The sequence below is a fragment of the Miniopterus natalensis genome, chromosome 3 (genome assembly GCF_054644295.1).
Source record: "Miniopterus natalensis isolate mMinNat1 chromosome 3, mMinNat1.hap1, whole genome shotgun sequence".
Taxonomy (NCBI): domain Eukaryota; kingdom Metazoa; phylum Chordata; class Mammalia; order Chiroptera; family Miniopteridae; genus Miniopterus; species Miniopterus natalensis.
Genome location: NC_142083.1, coordinates 87,461,198 through 87,480,060, shown reverse-complemented (window position 1 = coordinate 87,480,060; position 18,863 = coordinate 87,461,198). Strand labels below are relative to the sequence as shown.

Sequence of the window (18,863 nt, the reverse complement as noted above, 5' to 3'; positions counted from 1 at the left end):
CGGAAGAAGACCTCTAAGTGTGGCGAAGTAGACACTCGAGAGACAGAAGTGGGAGGTGAGCGGACCACCAGCGGCACGGTCTGTGTGACCTTGGCCGTTCTCCGGTGGCCGTTCTCAGATTTTGGTTCTCATCGTCATATGAAGAGTTGAGGTCATATCTCACACGCTACACCCAGAAAAATTCCAAATAGAAATGCAACCAAAATAGAAAGAAACAGGAGAGGATTATTTTGTAACCTCAGAGTGAGGAGGGCTTTTGAATTACGACTCAGAATCCAGAGGCCATAAAAAACAACTGAGAAATGTAACCACAAAATATAAAAGCCTGCACAGAAAAAAAAAATATATCATCCACAAGCTCAAAAGACAACAAACGAATAGAAAAAAATAATGTCGATGAAAAGACCACAGTGGAAACAAACAAAACCTGTCCCCATGGCTAAGATGGAAATGCATATAAAATGTGCCTTTTCTGATATATATTGAACTTGAACATATATTCTATAGCTTAGCAATTCCAGTCTTAAGTATATAACAAGACAAAGGCACTTACTTGTGCCACAAAAGACATGTGCGAGAACGCCTTTCGAAGCATCACTCACAACAGTCTCATATTGGACACAATGCGAGTGTTCATCAAGATTTGAAGAGATAGATGAATTCGTGGTGCATCCCCACAATGAAATTCTACACAGCAAAGGGAATGAGAGAGCTGGAATGATATGCAGCCATCTCATAAACAGAATGTTGAGCCAAAAGAAGACAAACAAACAAAAAACCCATATGCTATGCTTTTATTTATATGTTAGAATAGCAGGCAATGAGAAGCGGCTTTCGAAGAGAGGGTGGCCCATGGACTATAGTGGCTGGAGGAGGCTGTGGTTGGCAGGGCAGGGGGTGGGAAGGGGGTTCTGGGAATTGGTGAAGTCTTGTTAATTGACCTTGATGATCAGTTTGTACAAAGTCATCAAACAGTATACTTGATATTTACATATTTTCTGCATCTTTTAGCTTTATAAAACATTTTGTAAAACCATTGTAAGACAGAATGAGCAGTGTGTCAATGAGTTTTGGATAAGGAATGGACTCAACATCCAAATAAATGCTGTCCTAACTCCTGTCAAGATAACAAAGAGATCCCAGGGACTGAAGGACAAACTGCCATCAGCCAAAGCTCCCGGGAAACCAGGCAGAGACCTGAGCTTGGTGGTTTAGAGGAGGCCCCCTCTGCCCTACCAGACACAAGGGAGCACCTAGGCCTTTTGCAATGGGCGTGGGAACAGTGGGAGGAAGGGGCTGTGGACTCAGGAGAAGGCACCGCAGTAACATTTCACTCGCCAGGAATCCCTGGCGATGGGGGTAATCCATGTCAATTAATTTTCTGCATAAGCGAAACTTTCCTCATTAAACCACTCCTTCATTTAAAACAGAGTCATATTTAGTGAAACCCTTTAAAAAACTCACTTCACACATCCCTGATATTTTGGTAAGTCCTCAGAATAGAATTTAACCTTTACACCAAATTACAACACTAAAAATTAGGTCCTCTCTTTATGCCAGGCAATTTCTGAAATGCTCTCTGGCACATTTTCTCACAAAACCCCTATGAATTAGTTCCCAGTTGTATTCCCATTTTATGGATGAGACTGAGAGCCATTAAAACACTGTCCAAGTTCATACAACAAGTAGCAGCAGGGAGGAGCGTGCTCTGGCTCCACAGCCTACACTCCCAGCCGCTGTGCTGTCCCTTCTTTACAGGGTCAGTTATTTCACATACGCTACACTCCACAGTGCCACAGGTAGACGTGAATATTAGCTGTCCCCGCACAGAGACTGAGTTGTCATCGCTTTTCTCTCTCTATTGCCCTTCTCCTTCATCAATGTCATACTGTTAGTTTTCACATAAAGTTTCACCCCAACACTCCTACTTAAAAAGCAGATAGATAACAATCTATAGCACTGTGTTTTCAAATAAACTCTCAATCTCCTTAGATCTTTCTATTAGAAAAAACACCAATAGGCCCAAAACGGAGTCACTTATGCTAAACTCCGTGTCAGGAAACCAAGACTTAATTGCAGTTTCATCTTCTCCCAGGGATGTGACCCGTAACCAGTCAATCTGGAGTTACCTGGTCAGCGCTAGTGAGGTAACCTGCCCTTCCCCAAAGGAGAGCGACCTTGCTTGAAACGATCCACTCTTTGCTGGCAACTTCTTTTCCTGACCCCTTCTGCCTATAAAAGCCTTCCATTCTGCACAGCTACTTGGAACTCCTTTCTAGTTGCTCAAAGGGATGCTGCCCAACTTATGCATCATTCAATAAAGCCAATTAGATGTTCAAACAGCAGCAGGGGTTCAGAACGAGTCACCCCAAGACATGTCACTCTGGGGTGTAGATTATTTTGAGCTGAAGACAATCGAGGCCCAGAAGGCTCAGGAAGAAACTTTGTTCTCTGTCCTTACTGCCTAAAAGAACCTGCTCTGGGAAGGGAGATACCATCATAAATAACTACAGTTTAATGGGACTAGGTTCCGGAGACAGGGAGGAACCTACCAAAGTCCATTTGATCAGAGTCCTCCCTGATTCCCACTGTTTCACGATGCCCAGCAAACATTTGTTTACTAAACATTAACTTTTTTCCCTCGCCTTGTAAACTGCCTTACTTCCTTCTGAAGTCCTGGACCCCTACTCCCTGCTCCTTAGTCCAGAATGACACACAGGCCTCATTTTGCCTCAGCGCCCTTGGACTTTCATGCTTATGTGAATTTCCTGTGCGCATGCATTAAACTCTATTTTCTCCTCTTAATCTGCCTTATGTAATTTTAATTATTCTCCCAGCCAGGAGAACTAAAAAGAGCAGGAGAAAGTTTCCCCATCCCCAACATACTCAGCTGAATTTTGTTTTTTAACATTTCTATTTGAGTAAAATAGCCCATGGAGTTGGACCAACTTCTTTATCAGTTTAAGAAACCCCACTGGCTCTCTGCATTTCAAAGTGTCCTGGATTTGCTTTTCCTTAACACAGCTCAGAAGGAAACCTGTGATGCTCATCGGATTAACAAAAGCAGCCCTTAACTGGGGTCCATCTGACTTCACAGCTCTCCAGAAAATAACAGTGGGGACAGATAAAGACAAACGCATGCAGAGAGTCATTTTCTGAAAGGTTTATCGGCTAGCAGGCCTGCTGGGGGCGGGGGGGAGGCGACGACCCCATCCTTACCCTGTTTTCAAGCTGACCAAGGCATCCTCCACTCCCTTCTGATTAAATTTGGTCATGTACTGATGCATGTAGGGGTAGTTATTCCGAATGTTTCTTTCGGTACTGCCGTTAGGCACCGTGCCAAATCGAAAAGGCGGGGAATAGTCGTGCGGCCTCTGAAACTGCAGGGAGAGAGACAGAGAGAAAGAGAAAGAAGGGGAAGGAAGGGGAGGAAAGAAGTCAGCCATCGCTTCGCCTTGTGTAAGGAGTTAAACACATTTATGCATTAGCGCAGCAAAAACACATTCAGTTTTGTGCTTCTTAATCACACCGTCCACTGGTCCATGAGCCCCAGTGCCTCTTGTTCCCCGCGGTTCCCAGTGCATGCTGGCTGGGCAGGCAACAGCTACTTGTTGGATTGAATTTTTTGGTGCCGTTATAGATGGTAGCCTAGTAGGAGGCACTGGGGAACTGGCCGAGCTCAGGAAATGCTGGTTGAGCTGGGATGAAGGTGTTATTTTTGTTTGGTTAATTTATCCACCTTATGATCAAATTTTCTGTGATTCCCCACTCCCTTCTCTGAATTCCATCTACGATGACCTTCACCTCACCCGGAAAATGGTGAAGGGGAGCAGAACTTGCCACCCCAAATATGTTTCCTAGGCATAAGGATTATTTGGGGCTGGTTATTTTTAAGAAATGGTGACACAGGAGAAGCCCTGGAAACCAAGTAGAAGTTATCCTTTTGTGAGAGACATGTACATTTATGAGGAAAATCCCCATCTGTAAGGGTGTCTCCCTCTCTGTACCAAGAAGAGGAAGATGACTAATCTATAGACGCTCTTACCAATGGAGACTTAAGTCTGCTTAACAACCACGCCCTTGTTAACTGTGCTTTTCCTGGTAACCTCCCGTAGTTGGTCTCCCTGTAACATCTTTAGTCTTTAGCTGGAGATGGTATTTAAGGTGGTGGCTTGGGCCATTTAAGGGAGTTACTCAGTTTTCTTGGGTATCTCCCACGCATATGGGAGTTACACTTGTTATTAAATTTGTTTGTTTTTCTCCTGTTAATCAGTTTTTTATTATGGAAGGGGGTGGTTCTTAGCCAGGAATCTAGAAGGGTAGCAAAAAAATTATTTTTCTTCCCTTACAATGACTATATGTTGCCATTGACTCATTACCTACCCACTCATTCATATATATATGCAACACTTATTGGAGGCTTCACATGCTCCAGGCATAATGGCAGGCTCGTGAACTTTTGTTGAGCTGATGTCCCTACTAAACATTAGCTTCCTGGGGGTGTCCATGATGTGTACGGCTTGCCAGCCTTCATGAAAGCTCATAGTTCATGCTCCATTGGCCTTCCACGGTTACCTGGTGCTATCCATTCACAACTTCAGACTTTGGAGCAACCCAACCAGGTCTGAGTCCCCCAAACACAATGAAAATCGAGAGCCAACAGAGCCCAATGGCTATGAGTCTGAGCTCAGGTCTAGAGGTTCTATCACTTACAAACTGCGGGACCTTAGATAAGTCTCTTCTCTTCACACTGCCTCCAGTTATTTCCCACTTGTAGAGTGGAAACCTATCAGTATTTCTCCTGTGGGGTCAATGGGAAGATCTAACCTTATAACATTTGTCAAGTAATTAGAATAAAGTAAGCACTCAAAAATAAAATTATTATTATTTTTCATTTTTACTGTCATTATGGGCAAAAAAAGTAACCAAGGCCTCAATTTTCTATGACATATATAATTCTGGAACTAGAAAGTGACAATATTAAGACTATAACCTAAGGTCCAAACTCCATTGTTCCTCAGAGATCATGCTAGTCACCCCTTGTCTCTTAGAGGCGAGGACCCTGAGACTCAGAGAAGGAAAGGACACCCGGCAGTTCCACGGGAGAACCAGGACTAGGAACCAGAGGTTTCTCAGATTCCAGGCCCTCCACACAACTGAGAACTGCCAGAGAAAGCATGCATGTTTACCCGAGAGTCCGTCCAACCAGACACAGTATTCTTTTTTCCAGATTTCATTTCACTGTTAATTAAAATTTCCAGTTGAACACCATTTCCCCTAAATTAAGCATGCTGCTGCCTAATAAGTGGCCATAACAGGACTTGAGGGAAGTGGCCATACATTGTCCAAAGGAGATCCTCCTGCTGGGTGCCTTGGTGGGGAGTGTGAGTGTGTGTGTGTGTGTGTGTGTGCCCGCGCACGTGAACAGCAAAATGCTCTTTGTACTCAACCCAGCAAGCAGCAACGCAACTCATCACTGAAAGAGAAGGAAGCCCGAGCCCAGGCTCATCCACCTGGCAGCTGCCTGCTCTGGGAGACAAAGATGACAGTGGCCGTTCATAAATCTAGGTGTTGTAGCAGCCGCTCCCAATCTCCAGAGACATCCGGAGATAGCCAATCTGACTAACTGCCTTCCACATCACTCCCATCTGTTGCTCTGTTAGATTACCTTTCTCCCCTGCCTCTGGTTTGCACAGCGACAGAAAGACAATCAGCCTCTGAGATGAATCTCCATACTCTTCAGGCCTCGATTTACCCTTATGCACACAAAATTCAGCCCAGCACAAGATCCAGGAAGCTTTCCCACTGGATTCAAGGCTGTTCATCTTTTTACGGCATGACTCGCATTTCCCATTGCCACCTTGTACACACACACACACACACACACACACACACGCCACTTCACAGTACTGTTTCTACATGTGTGATATACTCGATGGCATCCATTAGGTCCTATTTTTTGAATGGTTCCAACCCTTAAATTAATTTCATGGCTCACTAAAGAGTCACGGCTTACAATGTGAAAAACAGGGGCAAGTATGACTCATCTCGAGTCCCAGGACACACACACTCTGTGCTTCTTGGGGAATGATTTCTACTGCCACTTTCCCCCAGGGAGCTTCACATTAAGGCAGAAAGAAACCAATGTGGGCTTTAGCGAAGGAAGGGGTGATGCAGAGGTTTTTACTGCCAGGAGGACCAGAGCACAATGTAATCACGAAGCCCAGAGTCAGTGGAGCTCTTCACAGCTTCTTTCTCAAGGCCGCCCTCATTGCTTTTGTTCACTGGCTTCCCCTGAACTAGGGCTCAGAGCGTTGAGCTTCTCAACTGCCACTTAGGAACACAGTCATTTTGAGCAGCTGCCTAAGTTCTCCGAGCCTCAGTTTCTCTGTCTGTAAATTGGGGATTGCTTTTGCAGTTAACCACAGAGTACTTGAAAGACTTCCTGACATCTGCATGCTTGAGGCACATCAACTCATCACCTGCTGTTGCCCAGAGTGATTTTAGCCACATAATGGAACCAGTGTCCTTCCAATGTGGAGAACAGAGCACTTTAGACTTCCAATATGTGGACAGGCCTGGTCATCCAAGTGAATATGATACGGCAAGCACGTTGCGATGGAGGCAGTGGAGATGCAGGCCTGGGAAATAAATTGTGTAGGGAAAGTGTGGTGATTGACCAGGGCATTTCTCTGTTCCTCTTATGAACCTAAACGACACATCTATTAGAAATATTTTTCTATCTTCTGTGGCTGTAAATTAGGAACACTGGCAACTAGGGCCCCTATTTCTAGTACAGTCTTCTCCCATTGGTGAAGCTCCACAGGCCTCCTGATGTCAGCATCAAACAACCATGGTCCTTAAGAGGCTGGGAGGCTCAGAGGTCTCCATTCAGTTAGTAAGTATGGTGGGCCAGGACCACCAGCAGCATAACCACAGCGCCCAGAGACGGCAGGACTCCATAGAACCAGGGGCAGGTCCCCGAATCCCCTCCATTGTTGTCACAAAAGGGCAGCTTAGTGCAATATCATTTTAGACTCCAGCAGTGAGGATGGCAGGGGTGATGACAATGAAGGGAGGGGGGAGGTGAAGGGAAGGCCAGGGAAAAGCAGTACATTCTTTCTAACCCTCATATCAACCTTGCCAGGTGGTATTAGCACTCCCCCCACCTTTATTAGGAAAATAAGCCTTGGGGATACTGACATACTGAAGGCTGTACAACCACTATATGGCAGGTTTAGGATTTGAACCCACGTCCATTCGACCCCAAATAGGACATTGCTCTTCTCACTATGTTAATCTGCCTCCCAGGGATGGGGTTTTCCTACCACAGTGATTCCCAACGTTTTGGATTTCCAACCTCCCTTTAATAAGTCCCAGGGGAGCATCCACCAGTGACTCCACCCACGTGTAATTTAAACCCAAGCTCGTCGGACCACACCATGGACTCCAAAGGTACTTTTTCACAGCAAGCACCGATACTGCAAATGGCTTCAAGTGTTGTAAACCTGCGTTGTTACACGTTTTCATGATTTTAAAAAGAGAGAGAGAAAGCCCACTGTGTGCAGTATTTAAATAAATTGATTCAATATAGATTACTTTATTGTGCAAACTTTCTTGGTGTATCTGCTATTAATCTTCTGGGAGCATTTAGCTTATTTACTTCAAGAATGTTGCTGTTTATCTAATTGTATCAAACATTTAATTAAAAGCGCTCTCTGCTTGCTGCTAATGCTCTGAGGTTGGAACTGAGCTGCATCCCAGGAGGAAATGGTATCTGTTACTAGGTGTTCCCAAATCAGAGAAGGGCAGTCAAATTATTAGTGGTTCTAATTAGTTTCCCCACAAGCGGTCATATTATTTAGAACCAAAACTATGTAGCACAGGGTTTTTCCCCCTAGCTTTTGAAAATAGCAACAAAAAGCAGAGCAGGCTGCCAATGACTTTCTTGAAAGAGCCTCACATCCAGGACATGGCTCCCCGGTGCTTCCACGGCTCCTCCAGTCGCTTCTTCTGGAAACTACTTTTGCTCCCATCATGTGATGGAACCGCGTCACGGGGCTGTGTGCCTACGGGGGACTTACAGGCTACAAGGCACGTTCATGTTTGCAGGCTCTTGTCATCCTCTTACAACTGGGATTCCCATGTTTACAGGGAAGGGTAGGAAGATGCGGGCAGGTTTCAGGGCCACGAAAGCGTCGCCGAGCCTGCAGGTGGCACAGAGGGAGCGGGACCCAGCCCTCCGGGCTCCGAGTGCGGGACTTTATCCGCTGCCTCCCAGGTGCTTTATGCTTTGGGGGGGGGGGGGGCAGCCAGACGTCGGCCCTGAGCCAAGGACTTGGGGGGATGTGATTTATTAAGTAAGGGTTCTGGGAGAGACTGGGGTGGGGGGGAGGGAGGGAGGGAGGGAGGGAGGGAGGGAGGGAGGGAGGGAGGGAAGGGAGGAAGCCAGCCAAGGGTGTCTTTTTAGGGAAGCCTCGGCCTCGGCCTCGGCCTGATCCAGCGGGAGCCCTGGAGAGGACACTGTCTTGAGTTTGCCCTGCCTGAAGCAACACAGCAGCTGGGCATTCGCACTCACACTGGTTAGTTGTTGGTTACAGGCAACTGGAAAGACTGGGAGAATGTAACTCCCAGACCTTCACAGTTCCTGTGCCCGAAGGCAATTACCCTGGGAAGAGCCCTCTATGAGCCTTTAGCAAAGATGGGGCTGGGCACACAGGGCTGGAAAGGGACCTCAGGACCCCCAGGTCAGCAAGTATGAACTGAGCACCTACTAAGTGCCAGATAACTCTGTCACATACACTCTCCTGATATCCTCAGTCAATTAAAAACATTTTTTTAATTGAATTTATTGGAGGTGACATTGGTTAATAAAATTATATAGGTTTCAGGTGTACAATTCTATAACACATCATCTGTATATTGTATTGTGTGTTCATCACCCCAAGTCAAGTCTCCTTCCATCACCATTCATCCCCCCTTTACTCTCTTCTATCTCCCACCACCCCTTTCCCTCTGGTCATCAGCATACTGTTATCTGTGTCTATGAGTCTTGTGATTTTTTTTTGCAGTCAGACTGTTCTCTGAATCTATGATTCTGTTTCTATTTTGTTTGTAGTTCATTTTGTTCATCCAATTCCACATATAAGTGAAATCATACGGTCCTTGTCTTTCTCTGACTGGCTTACCTCACTTAGCATAATGCTCTCCAGGATCATCTATGCTGGAGCAAAAGATAAAATTTCCTTGTTTTACAGCCGAGTAGTATTCCACGGTGTAAATGCACCGCAGCCTTTTTTATCCACTCATCTACTGATGGGCACCTGAGCGTCCCAAGTCAATTTTAATCTCATCCGTTTTATCTCCTTTGTAACACTCTTTCCTGCCTGGAATACTCTCCATTTACTTGTTTGTTGTTTATTTCTTCCTGCTGGAATTTAAGTTTCATGGGAGCACCTGCTCAGGCTGTCAAGTTCACCACAGTGGCCAGAAAGACCAGTCCCAAGAGGTGACATCCTCCTTAAGACCTGAGTGTCAGGAGGAGCCAGCCATGAAGTGGGAAAGACACTGGAGTCAGAGGACGGACATAGAGGGCAAGGCATGGTGTTGGGAATGAACTTGGAGTTTTTAAGGAACAGAGAGGGGGCTAGTGAGGGAGAGGGAAGCCAAAAAATAAAGGGCTTTGTCACTGTGGCATATGGCACTTTTGTGAGGGTGACTCACCCCGGCCCCTCATCACCTCTCTGGTGACAGGCCTCTCTGTACCTCTTTCAACCACAGCAGATAACCCGGAAAAGCTGTGCGCAGGCTTTTCCCGGGCTGATTTTCTATTCAGCAGTTTATTGATGAATGCCAAAAGCGTAGATGCAGGCTTATGTCAACAAGATATGATAGCGAAGTTTCATAGAGACAAATTATCCACACACGCGAGACAGAAAATCTTTGCAGCGCTGCAATCCCCATGCTGCTGAGCTTAGCAAGTCGGGATTTGTTTTCGGAACCCGGAATTTCAATAGCAGGATGGCCACGGTTTACCTCCTCCCCGGCCCTCTGCACATTTCTGAATAGCCACTCCCACCCCGCAGCCCTCCCTGGTTTCGGTGGACAAAGGGAGCAGGTGCTGGCACTCCCGGCCCGCCCGTGTGAGCACAGCTCCATGGGGCAGGGCAGGAGGTGTGTCCTCGTGAAAGGAACGGGTGGGAAATAAAAAACTCCGCTCCTTTCATGTCCCTTGGAGGCATTTAGGTGAGACGGGCGTGCTGATGGTGGGGCTCATTGGCCACAGAGTAAAAGGGAGCTGTCAGCTCTCTCTCTGGGTAGGGCTTAGAGGTGACTTTTTTTTTTTTTTTTATGTCATAGATGAGGAATCCAAGGCAGGGAGTCTATAAGAGACTCCTCCAAGATCACAGAACCAGGAGGTACCTGCAGCCGAGAGCGCCCCGCTTCACCCCAGTTCCCCTCACGCAGGCTGGCGCATCTCCCTCGACTCACGCCCTCCTGGGGAGGATGAGGGGCAGCCAGAGCGAGGACCTGCCCGTCACAGCCCAGTCACCGGCAAGAGCACCCAAAGAGGAGGAGGGAACACGTGAGGAAACGGCTTCCAAATTCCATCTGGAATCTTGCAGACCTGGGAGAGCTAAGCTAATGGTTCTGAACCTACCTTTTTTAGAGATATGCCCCTTGAAATTTAGAGAAAAAAATCCTCTGGCTTTGTGCCCAAGTGGATGGCTTTGGGTGACAGAGCCTGATTCGCTCCCTTCTGGGGAGAAGAATATTTACGATCTGCCCTCAAGCAGAGAAGAGAGCAAGGTGACCTTACCTTTTTGTCACTGAGGCCAGTCACTTGGTCCACAAACTCCTCCTGGATCATGAAGGCAGCCAGATTGGCCGTGTAGCTGGCCAGAAAGATGACGGCAAAGAAGGCCCACACGGACACCATGATCTTGCTGGTGGTGCCCTTAGGGTTCTGCACGGGCACGGAGTTGTTGAACACCAGGCCCCAGAGGAGCCATATAGCCTTTCCGATCGTGAAGGAAGGCCCGTGGGGTGCTGCGAATGACAGGAAGGACATTCTCAGCATTTTCTCAGAACCTGAGTGTTTAATTACTGCGCGATGGCCACTGGCCATACTGAAGGTTGCTAGAAGATGGGATGACGTCACTGTGGTGTCCTGCATTGCCTCACAACCACAGCCACAATATCTCCTGTTTTCTTTAAAAATCAGCATCTGTCCCACGTTCCTATCTAGCTGGATTTTTGCCAAGTTTCTTAAAAGAAGGAAAAAAACAACAGGGAAGAAAAACTGATTATGCAAAATGTGGGTTTGAATGAGGAGTGTTGTTACTTGTTTTAAATTTGGATTTGATTTCCACTGGGGGGACAATCTCCTTGATAAATGTAAGGAAGGCTTCACAGAAACGTGTGGGGGGGCTGCTTCGGTCGTCACCTGATGTGCTATCGCATGAGGCCCATGCAGTTCAGTGGGACTGGTGTTTGGTGCCATATGCAACAGTCCCTCGCACTTGCTCCTATTCAAACTCAGATGTAAAATATTCACAATATGGGAATTAAACCCAACTAAAACTCTCTCCAAAGGGAGACATTAAGGAACAGAACAATAGAGCTTAATTCTTCAAACACCTCACAGATGGAAGACGTTTGGTTGCAGGGTCGTGGAAAAGGAACAGTGATATCGGGGCACGTTTCCTCCCTCAGTGTACCCTTACGTGACTTTGGGTCCCTCTTAAGATTCTTAAATGTTCCTTGCAACATACTTAGCTCAAGAGGCAGAACTAGGAGAAATTTACTGGGGTGGGAAGGGTGCAAGCCATTGAAAGCACACGCTCAGGCTTTCAGGTCTGTTCTGCACAAGGCGAGGGGGAAAAAAATCAATGTATGCCCTCATTTCATTGTCAGAAAGGTCTTCCTTTAACAGAAGGTTAATTTTTATGTCATTTAAGTAAAGGAAGATGTAAAAAAATGATCTACTCAGACTTCAGTTGGATAGGCAAGCAGAGTGGGCAATAAATAAAGTGGCAGAAGTGAATGCAGATTGATGGAAGTGATGAAGTTCTGGGCAGGGAGCCTAGGAGGAGCACGCTCTTTGCACATCGGAGGCCAAATGCAGGCTACAGCCATACTTACAATACCCATACACAACACAGAAAAGAAAAGGCAATTAATTCTATTCTTTTCAACCTCAGGCTCTCCTGTTTCTCTTTTATGATCTTCTGGGCTTATTCCCAAGAGGCTCAGGACTCAAGAAAAAATGAGAGTCAATCCACTTAACTTCATGAACCACTTCATTTTATTGAGAGTGCGTGTTGATCACAAGTGACAGTTATTTGGGAATCAGACGTGGTCAGTGGCAAGGGATCTGTCGAGACTTTGGGGAATTCCTGATTCATGAATACTATTACTAGGCCATATAATTTTCCCCAAGTGCAGTGAAATGGAAGTGAAATCCATTTTGCACAAAGAAACAAGTAGCTGCCATTTCCTGAGAGTGTCCACATGCAGCTGAGGGAGAAATAGAAAGCCCCGTTGTAACAGAAAGGCTAGAGAGTTTGCGTGCTAGATTCTTTTCTTTACAATAATCTTCTCGTGTGCGCTTCAGCCAAAGGAGAAATAGTGCACATGATGGCCTCTGGATAATCTTTTATTCTCCGAGATCTATCTCAAATTTATGCACTTATCTTCATTTCCATTCCATCATCCAAGTCCAAACCACTGTATCCTTTCTCTGGCACACTGTAACACCTTTCTAACTGGTCCCCTCCTTCCAGTGCTGCCACCCTGCCCATGTCTTGATAGAGTAGCTCCAGTGACCTCCCACATTGGCCATGTTTCATCCCACCTCTTCCTTTCCATAGTATAGAGAAGAAAATCGGAAATGCCGACCACAGTCAACAGCCTATCTTTCTGAATTCAACCTTACACCACTGTCCACCTCTCTCACTCACATCTTCTCTGTTTCTTAAGCATATCAAGACCTATTCCATGCCAAGACCTTTGTATTTGCTGTTCCCTCTGCATGGAATGCTTTTCCCTTAGTTTTTCTCTGACTGCATTCTTCTCATCCTTTAGGTCTCAGCTCAAATGTCATCCCTTCCGAAAGCCCTTCCTTGCTTAACCATCTTATTTAAGTAGCATCTCCATTCCATCACTTCACTTTGTTTCTTTGCCTTCTTCTTGAGATTTATTACAATCTGCGATGATTAGTTCATGTGTTTACATGTTGTCTCCACAACTAAATTCTCAGCTCCGTGAAGGTCAGGAAGGTTCTATCCAATTTACCACGCTCTCCCCCTGCCCCAGTACAGTGCCTGGCACGTAGTCCCCACTCTACAAATAGTCATCAAGTAAATGCACAAATTCATAAACAGCACAAACGCCGACTCTGCAAATGTAAAGACCTACTCTACTGATCACCCACAGAAAAATGTCTCAGGTCCCACTCCGCCGGAAAGGTCTGTACTGGTTCATTGCATGACCCTTTTAGTGAAGACCTGGCTATTCTATCATTTAAATTCAACACGATCTTTATGGCATTTTTACTATGTTTTGTTGATGGGAGATGGTTTAGGTAGTAATCCCCACTCTTCAAGGGTGAAGAAGTGGGAGGAGTACAATAAAACTAAGTTCCTAAGAGATTCCCATGAGCTGTTGGCTGCTTCCAACATTGGGTCTTCCGAGTGAAAATATGTGCAAATTAAAGCATCTTGTTTTGAATAACTGCACCTTGAAGATCTGCTGTCTTCTACAATCTCAAGTCATTTTTCGGGAAAGAGACTCCATCCTGACACCCTTCTCATACACCATCCACTTAGAATTTATTGTGCATTGAGGAAAACTCACTCAAAATGATGTAATGTGTTTATGTACATGACACAAATATTGGCTTGTGTGGGAGCGTCTTAATAAGTTATCGTCAATGAATGCCTCCCAATTCAATTTCCTATCTACTGATTGCCACTTTATCAAATGTAGAGCACTAAGGTCAGGCATTGTCAGGAGGAAAATATAGCTCTTTGGGGGAAAGTACCATTTTATAATTACATTTATTGTCAAATGAATGCAATTATGATTCATTACTTTGGAGAATATTCTTAAACTAGATTCTATGAAGCTATTTTATTACCTAGACTAAAGCTGAGACTCACTACAATTTTAAGATTTCCTTTGACACAGATTTTTAAAATTAATTGCCAGAAAAACATCTTCAAATCTGCCTTCTCACCAAATTGAATACCACTGGTTCTCACCTAACCACTACGAACTCCATGTTATACCAGTACGAAACGTTTCATTTTGTTTTCTCTCTCTTTTTTCAGTGGAGGCGAATAACTCATACTTGTATGGACTGAAAGTAATATCGATGACCTGGAACCACTCCTACAATGGTTTAGCGAGGGAAATAGAGGTTAATGTGTTCTGAAATGGACTGAAAGTAAATTAACTGAAATTAGCCAACTGTAAGCAAATGAAAGAGCGTCAACGTTGCATCATGTTCCCGAAGGCGTGCTCACCTTTCCCTTTGGCTAAGTTTCTGTTGTATCCAACAGGACTGAAGTATTCAAAGACGAACACAGCTATGGCAGAGACTATGAGCAGCATGACAAACATCATCACCCAGACGGAGGCGCTGAACGGTTCTGCAGAGAAACAGGCCAGAGGGATGGAGACATGGTCAGTTTGCTCTTCCTCACAGCCAGGCCAGCGGGAAGCCCACAGGTCCATGCACAGGCTCAGCGAGAAGCTTCCCCTAATGCGAATCTGAGCGCTCCGAAGGAGCTAGTCATTGTTTATTCATACGTTTAAGCCGTTCTTTATTCTGCAAAATATTTGAGCTACTTTATGAGACTGCACAGAACAGGATAAAAATAGAGAAGGGCATATGACATTTTACAAATCAGGTCAAGGATAATAAAAACAAAATAGAATGATGATACCAGGGGAGGAAGCTAGAATGCAAATCAAGAGGCCACGGGAGCCTAGAATCATCCAGGGAACCAAAGCTGGGGAGAAACAAGGCTAGACTCAAACGGTCAGCCACCAGGCTCCTGCCAATCAGCAGGGGTTTTATCGGTTTTTCATTTTTACATGCTGGAGGGATGGTGTGTGCAGGGAATTCCAGAAGTAAGGGGTGAGCTATAATCTGTTAGGAAAGGATCACAGTGCGTGGGCTGATAGGAATATTGGAAGGTCGTGTCTGCCGCCACTGCTAACATTCTCCATCGCACCTTCTGCTAAGACAGGTGAGATCTCTACAACTTCAGAATCGGGTTGATGTTGGTAATAGGCTTAACTGCAACTGGGAAGTCATTTGAGGACATTCCCATGATAATTCAATGAAGGAGCAATGCTTAAAGAGCAGAGGGGATGAAGTAGTAGATGAATAGATGATTATTTCCCTAGAAGCAGTTTCCACCAGTTCATTTTCCTGTGGAGGTCACGGGAGGGCAGGCCAAGTCACAGGGTTCTCAACCTTAGGACACTCTAAAATGGTAAGAGACATTATATAAAATAAATTACCATTTCTATTCCATCTGATTGAGGACATGAAAATGAGCTGAATGGAGCCATTTTATCTGTGTATGACATAGATTTGCTAGAAAATCAACAGGGACTAAAATTTTTAAAGTGAATATACAAAGTGGGGCAAAAGTAGGTTTACAGTTGTTCACATGGAAAATAATACAATAATGAATAAATAATAATACAAGAATAAACCCTGTGTTTTGAGTACTTACAACTGTAAACCTACTTTTTGCCCACCCCGTAACCCCACCCAAATGCACCATTAAAAAGAAACTGCCCTTGCACGCCAACGAACTTATAATCCTTTTCATCATGAGCAAACATTTTCTGAGGGCAAAATGGAAGAAGCCCAGTCATACCTCTTGGACAAGTAGACATTTTATTATTTTAAAATTGTTTTTCTGATGGAGCTAGAAATAACCATATAGAACCAGGCTGATAGCAGACCACCTTCTTATTAAAGTCTGTAACTACCTCCTACAGCTAGAGGTCATCACGAATTCCCACTTAATGAGCTTAATATATAACAAGGAACTAATATGTCGCAAGCTTTAACCATATTGGTTACTTCTAAAACTGGAAGGAAAGCTTTGCAATGCAGTTTGGTTTTGTTTTTAATTTTCTACTTATTGATTTTTAGAGAGAGGAAGGGAGAGAAACACCCGTCCGCTGCTCCAGCCATCCGCCCATGCATCCACGGGCTGACTCCCACATGGGCCCTGACCGGGGACCAGCGCCTCGACCCCTGAGCATCAGGGTGAAGCTCCGACCAACCGAGCACCCCGGCCAAGGCTGTGTTTAACTTGAGGAATTGCCAGGCTTTCCTATAGCAGCTGTCCCATTTGCAATGCAGCTTTGATAGTGCAAATATGTTAAAGAGCAAGAGGTAACAACACAAATCCCTGGACTTACAACACAAGATGAGCTTGAAATTTATCTTAGTTAAATTTAGCTTGAGTTGTAAACAATATTATGTCCCTGAAATCATGGCAATTTGGTAATGAGGTGTATCCGAAAAGGAGGAGAAATACATGAATAATTAAGAGGTTTAAAGTTAGTTAATATCCAAGGATAGAGGCGTTAAATAAATTCTCCAAGAGTGCGTCTTACCAGAGGAGGAGCATTGTGATGAGCACATGAACAAAAGCACGGGGAACATTTGTTAGTATGCGATGCACACTTTACACACCTAACAAATTGACTGAAACGGCTGCTCAATTCCATAGTTAAAGCAGACTTGGTGGTGGCGTGTGCTGTTCAGGGTCCTGAAAAAGGCACCCTGGTGTTTAAAACATGCACACTGATTGCTCTGATAACTTCTATTTCTCTGCAGGTTGTGATAACATTATAAAAATATCAGGGGAAGTCCTTCCTGAATTATCCTACTCACACGTCAGAACCTGTAAACCTGCGCGGGCTTCACGTGGCAGTTTCGTCTTCCTAGTTACTGACTGGTCAGAAGATCGGGTGGAAGCTGCCACGTGATTTCTGGCTTGGAAGGGACAAAAGCTGTGCCTTGACTTGTGAGCATGACACAGAGATCAAAAGAGTTCTGTTGCAGTATCCTGATTTTAGTAAGTTTAAGTTAGGTTCCTAGTAATGCCCTGAAGGACTGCTACTGTCAGCGCGCGCGCACACACACACACACACACACACACACCCCACAACAAAGAAAAGCAGTAGAATGATGGTGAAGCACTATCTATACTGTCTGAGGAGTGGCCCAGAAATATGTTTAGATGACTCTGGATGACATCCTTTACTGGCTTAAAACAGATTCAATGTTTGTCCATGAAGGAACTTCAATCTAAGGGACTCCAGGTCAGCATTTCTTTGGATCAAAGAATCCAACCTGCTTAGAAAAATCTTTAGAATGAAATGAATGGAAATATTGCAAACGACGTCATCTCTGTCCTTGAAGAGTCGGTGGTTACATTTTTACACAAAAGAGCAACGGCATTACCTGCAAGGGTTTCTGATGTGAGTTAATGGGGTTTGCGGAGGAGAGAGAATAGGAAATAATGAAGAGCCATGCAATCAGATTTTGAATGTTTTGGCTCTTCCGGATGACTAAGCCAGTGAATGGGAAAATGTAGCTTAGCAGGGTTCATTATGACTTTGAAAATCTGCAGATAATGACCGTAAATAAAGGGGTACACAGTCAGTCAAATAAGGATGTAATTAAAAAATGGTTTCCTCTTGCTATAATTTATTTTATTTTTATTTAATTTTATTTTATTTTTAAAATACAGTAGGAAGAGTAGGGGAAAAAGGAAGTTTGGCTAAATTTAGCAAAAATACTTGACTTTTTATGGAAATGTTCTACTAATGCAGGTAAAATGAAAATCTAGGGAAACTGGGTTGAGGCCAGACTCAATATCAACGACCCATTTTACAAAACAAGCCAACTGAATTTTTTTCTTTCTGATTGAACTGGGAAGAAAATTCTCTCTTGCTCACTAAGGTTGCTATGCAGACAATTTATGAAAATAAACAGATCTCTTTCTATGAATTCACTTCCTCCAACCCTTTCTAAACTTCCAGGGCCAAAGATCCCTGTTAAAGGGTCTGATAGGAAGTGGGAATGGGGCTAAGAGTGACCAATGAGTGAGTCAATCCAGCAGTTACTAGGATTCTGCACGTGGATCGGTGGCTTGCGTATTTCATGGTCTTGTGAGGCTCCCTTCTTAAGACATGGGCATTGTTAACCATATGAGACAACGGCACAGAAGGCCCACAGTGAGGTGTGTGTGTGTTAAGGTCTACACTAAGCCAACAAAGTGTGCGGCATTCAAAGCAATGGATGCAAAATCATAATCTGGTGAGTGGGAAGGACTTCAAGAGCTTAAATGATTATAAAAAATGAATAGAGGAATCCATGCTTTTGTAAGGCAGTTGCCAAAGGCCTGTTGGTCAGCATTTCACTCAAGAGAATGAAGTATAAAAAATTTTGTTGGATGGTGACATTACAAGTAAGCGAAGACAGTGGAGCAATAAGACGATGGGCTTGGAGTTAATGTCCACAAATTGGCTCTAGTCTGCGGTTTGAATTCTCTAATAGACAAAGGGTTTTTTTCGTCTTTTAAAAAACGTAATACATTTAATTGATGTTAATCTAACTTCCTCCCTCATACAGTTTTCTTCTAGTGTCAATGTTCATCTTAACCTTCCCAAGTGTGGGACAAACCCACTAATAGGGGAATATCAAGGTCAAGTTGATTCGAATTCCATGGCCTTCAGGATAACCACCATCAAAAAAATGTTTATGTTAACCAAACACTCAACATTTCCCTTAAAAATAATAATAATAATGCTTAGCTATG

The 18,863-nt window shown here is 44.5% G+C and overlaps 1 protein-coding gene across 1 annotated transcript in view; it reads right to left on the bottom strand.

Annotated features, from left to right (window-relative positions):
• The window catches only part of GRIN2A (glutamate ionotropic receptor NMDA type subunit 2A), a 342,626-nt gene that overhangs the window by 47,606 nt on the left and 276,157 nt on the right, over window positions 1-18,863 (bottom strand). Inside the window, exons 7-9 of the mRNA XM_016197618.2 lie at window positions 14,529-14,654; window positions 10,820-11,049; window positions 3,220-3,380 (exon numbers count right to left, since the gene is read on the bottom strand). Of these exons, the coding sequence (XP_016053104.2) occupies window positions 3,220-3,380; window positions 10,820-11,049; window positions 14,529-14,654 (517 nt within the window). The remainder of the gene's footprint in view (window positions 1-3,219; window positions 3,381-10,819; window positions 11,050-14,528; window positions 14,655-18,863) is intronic.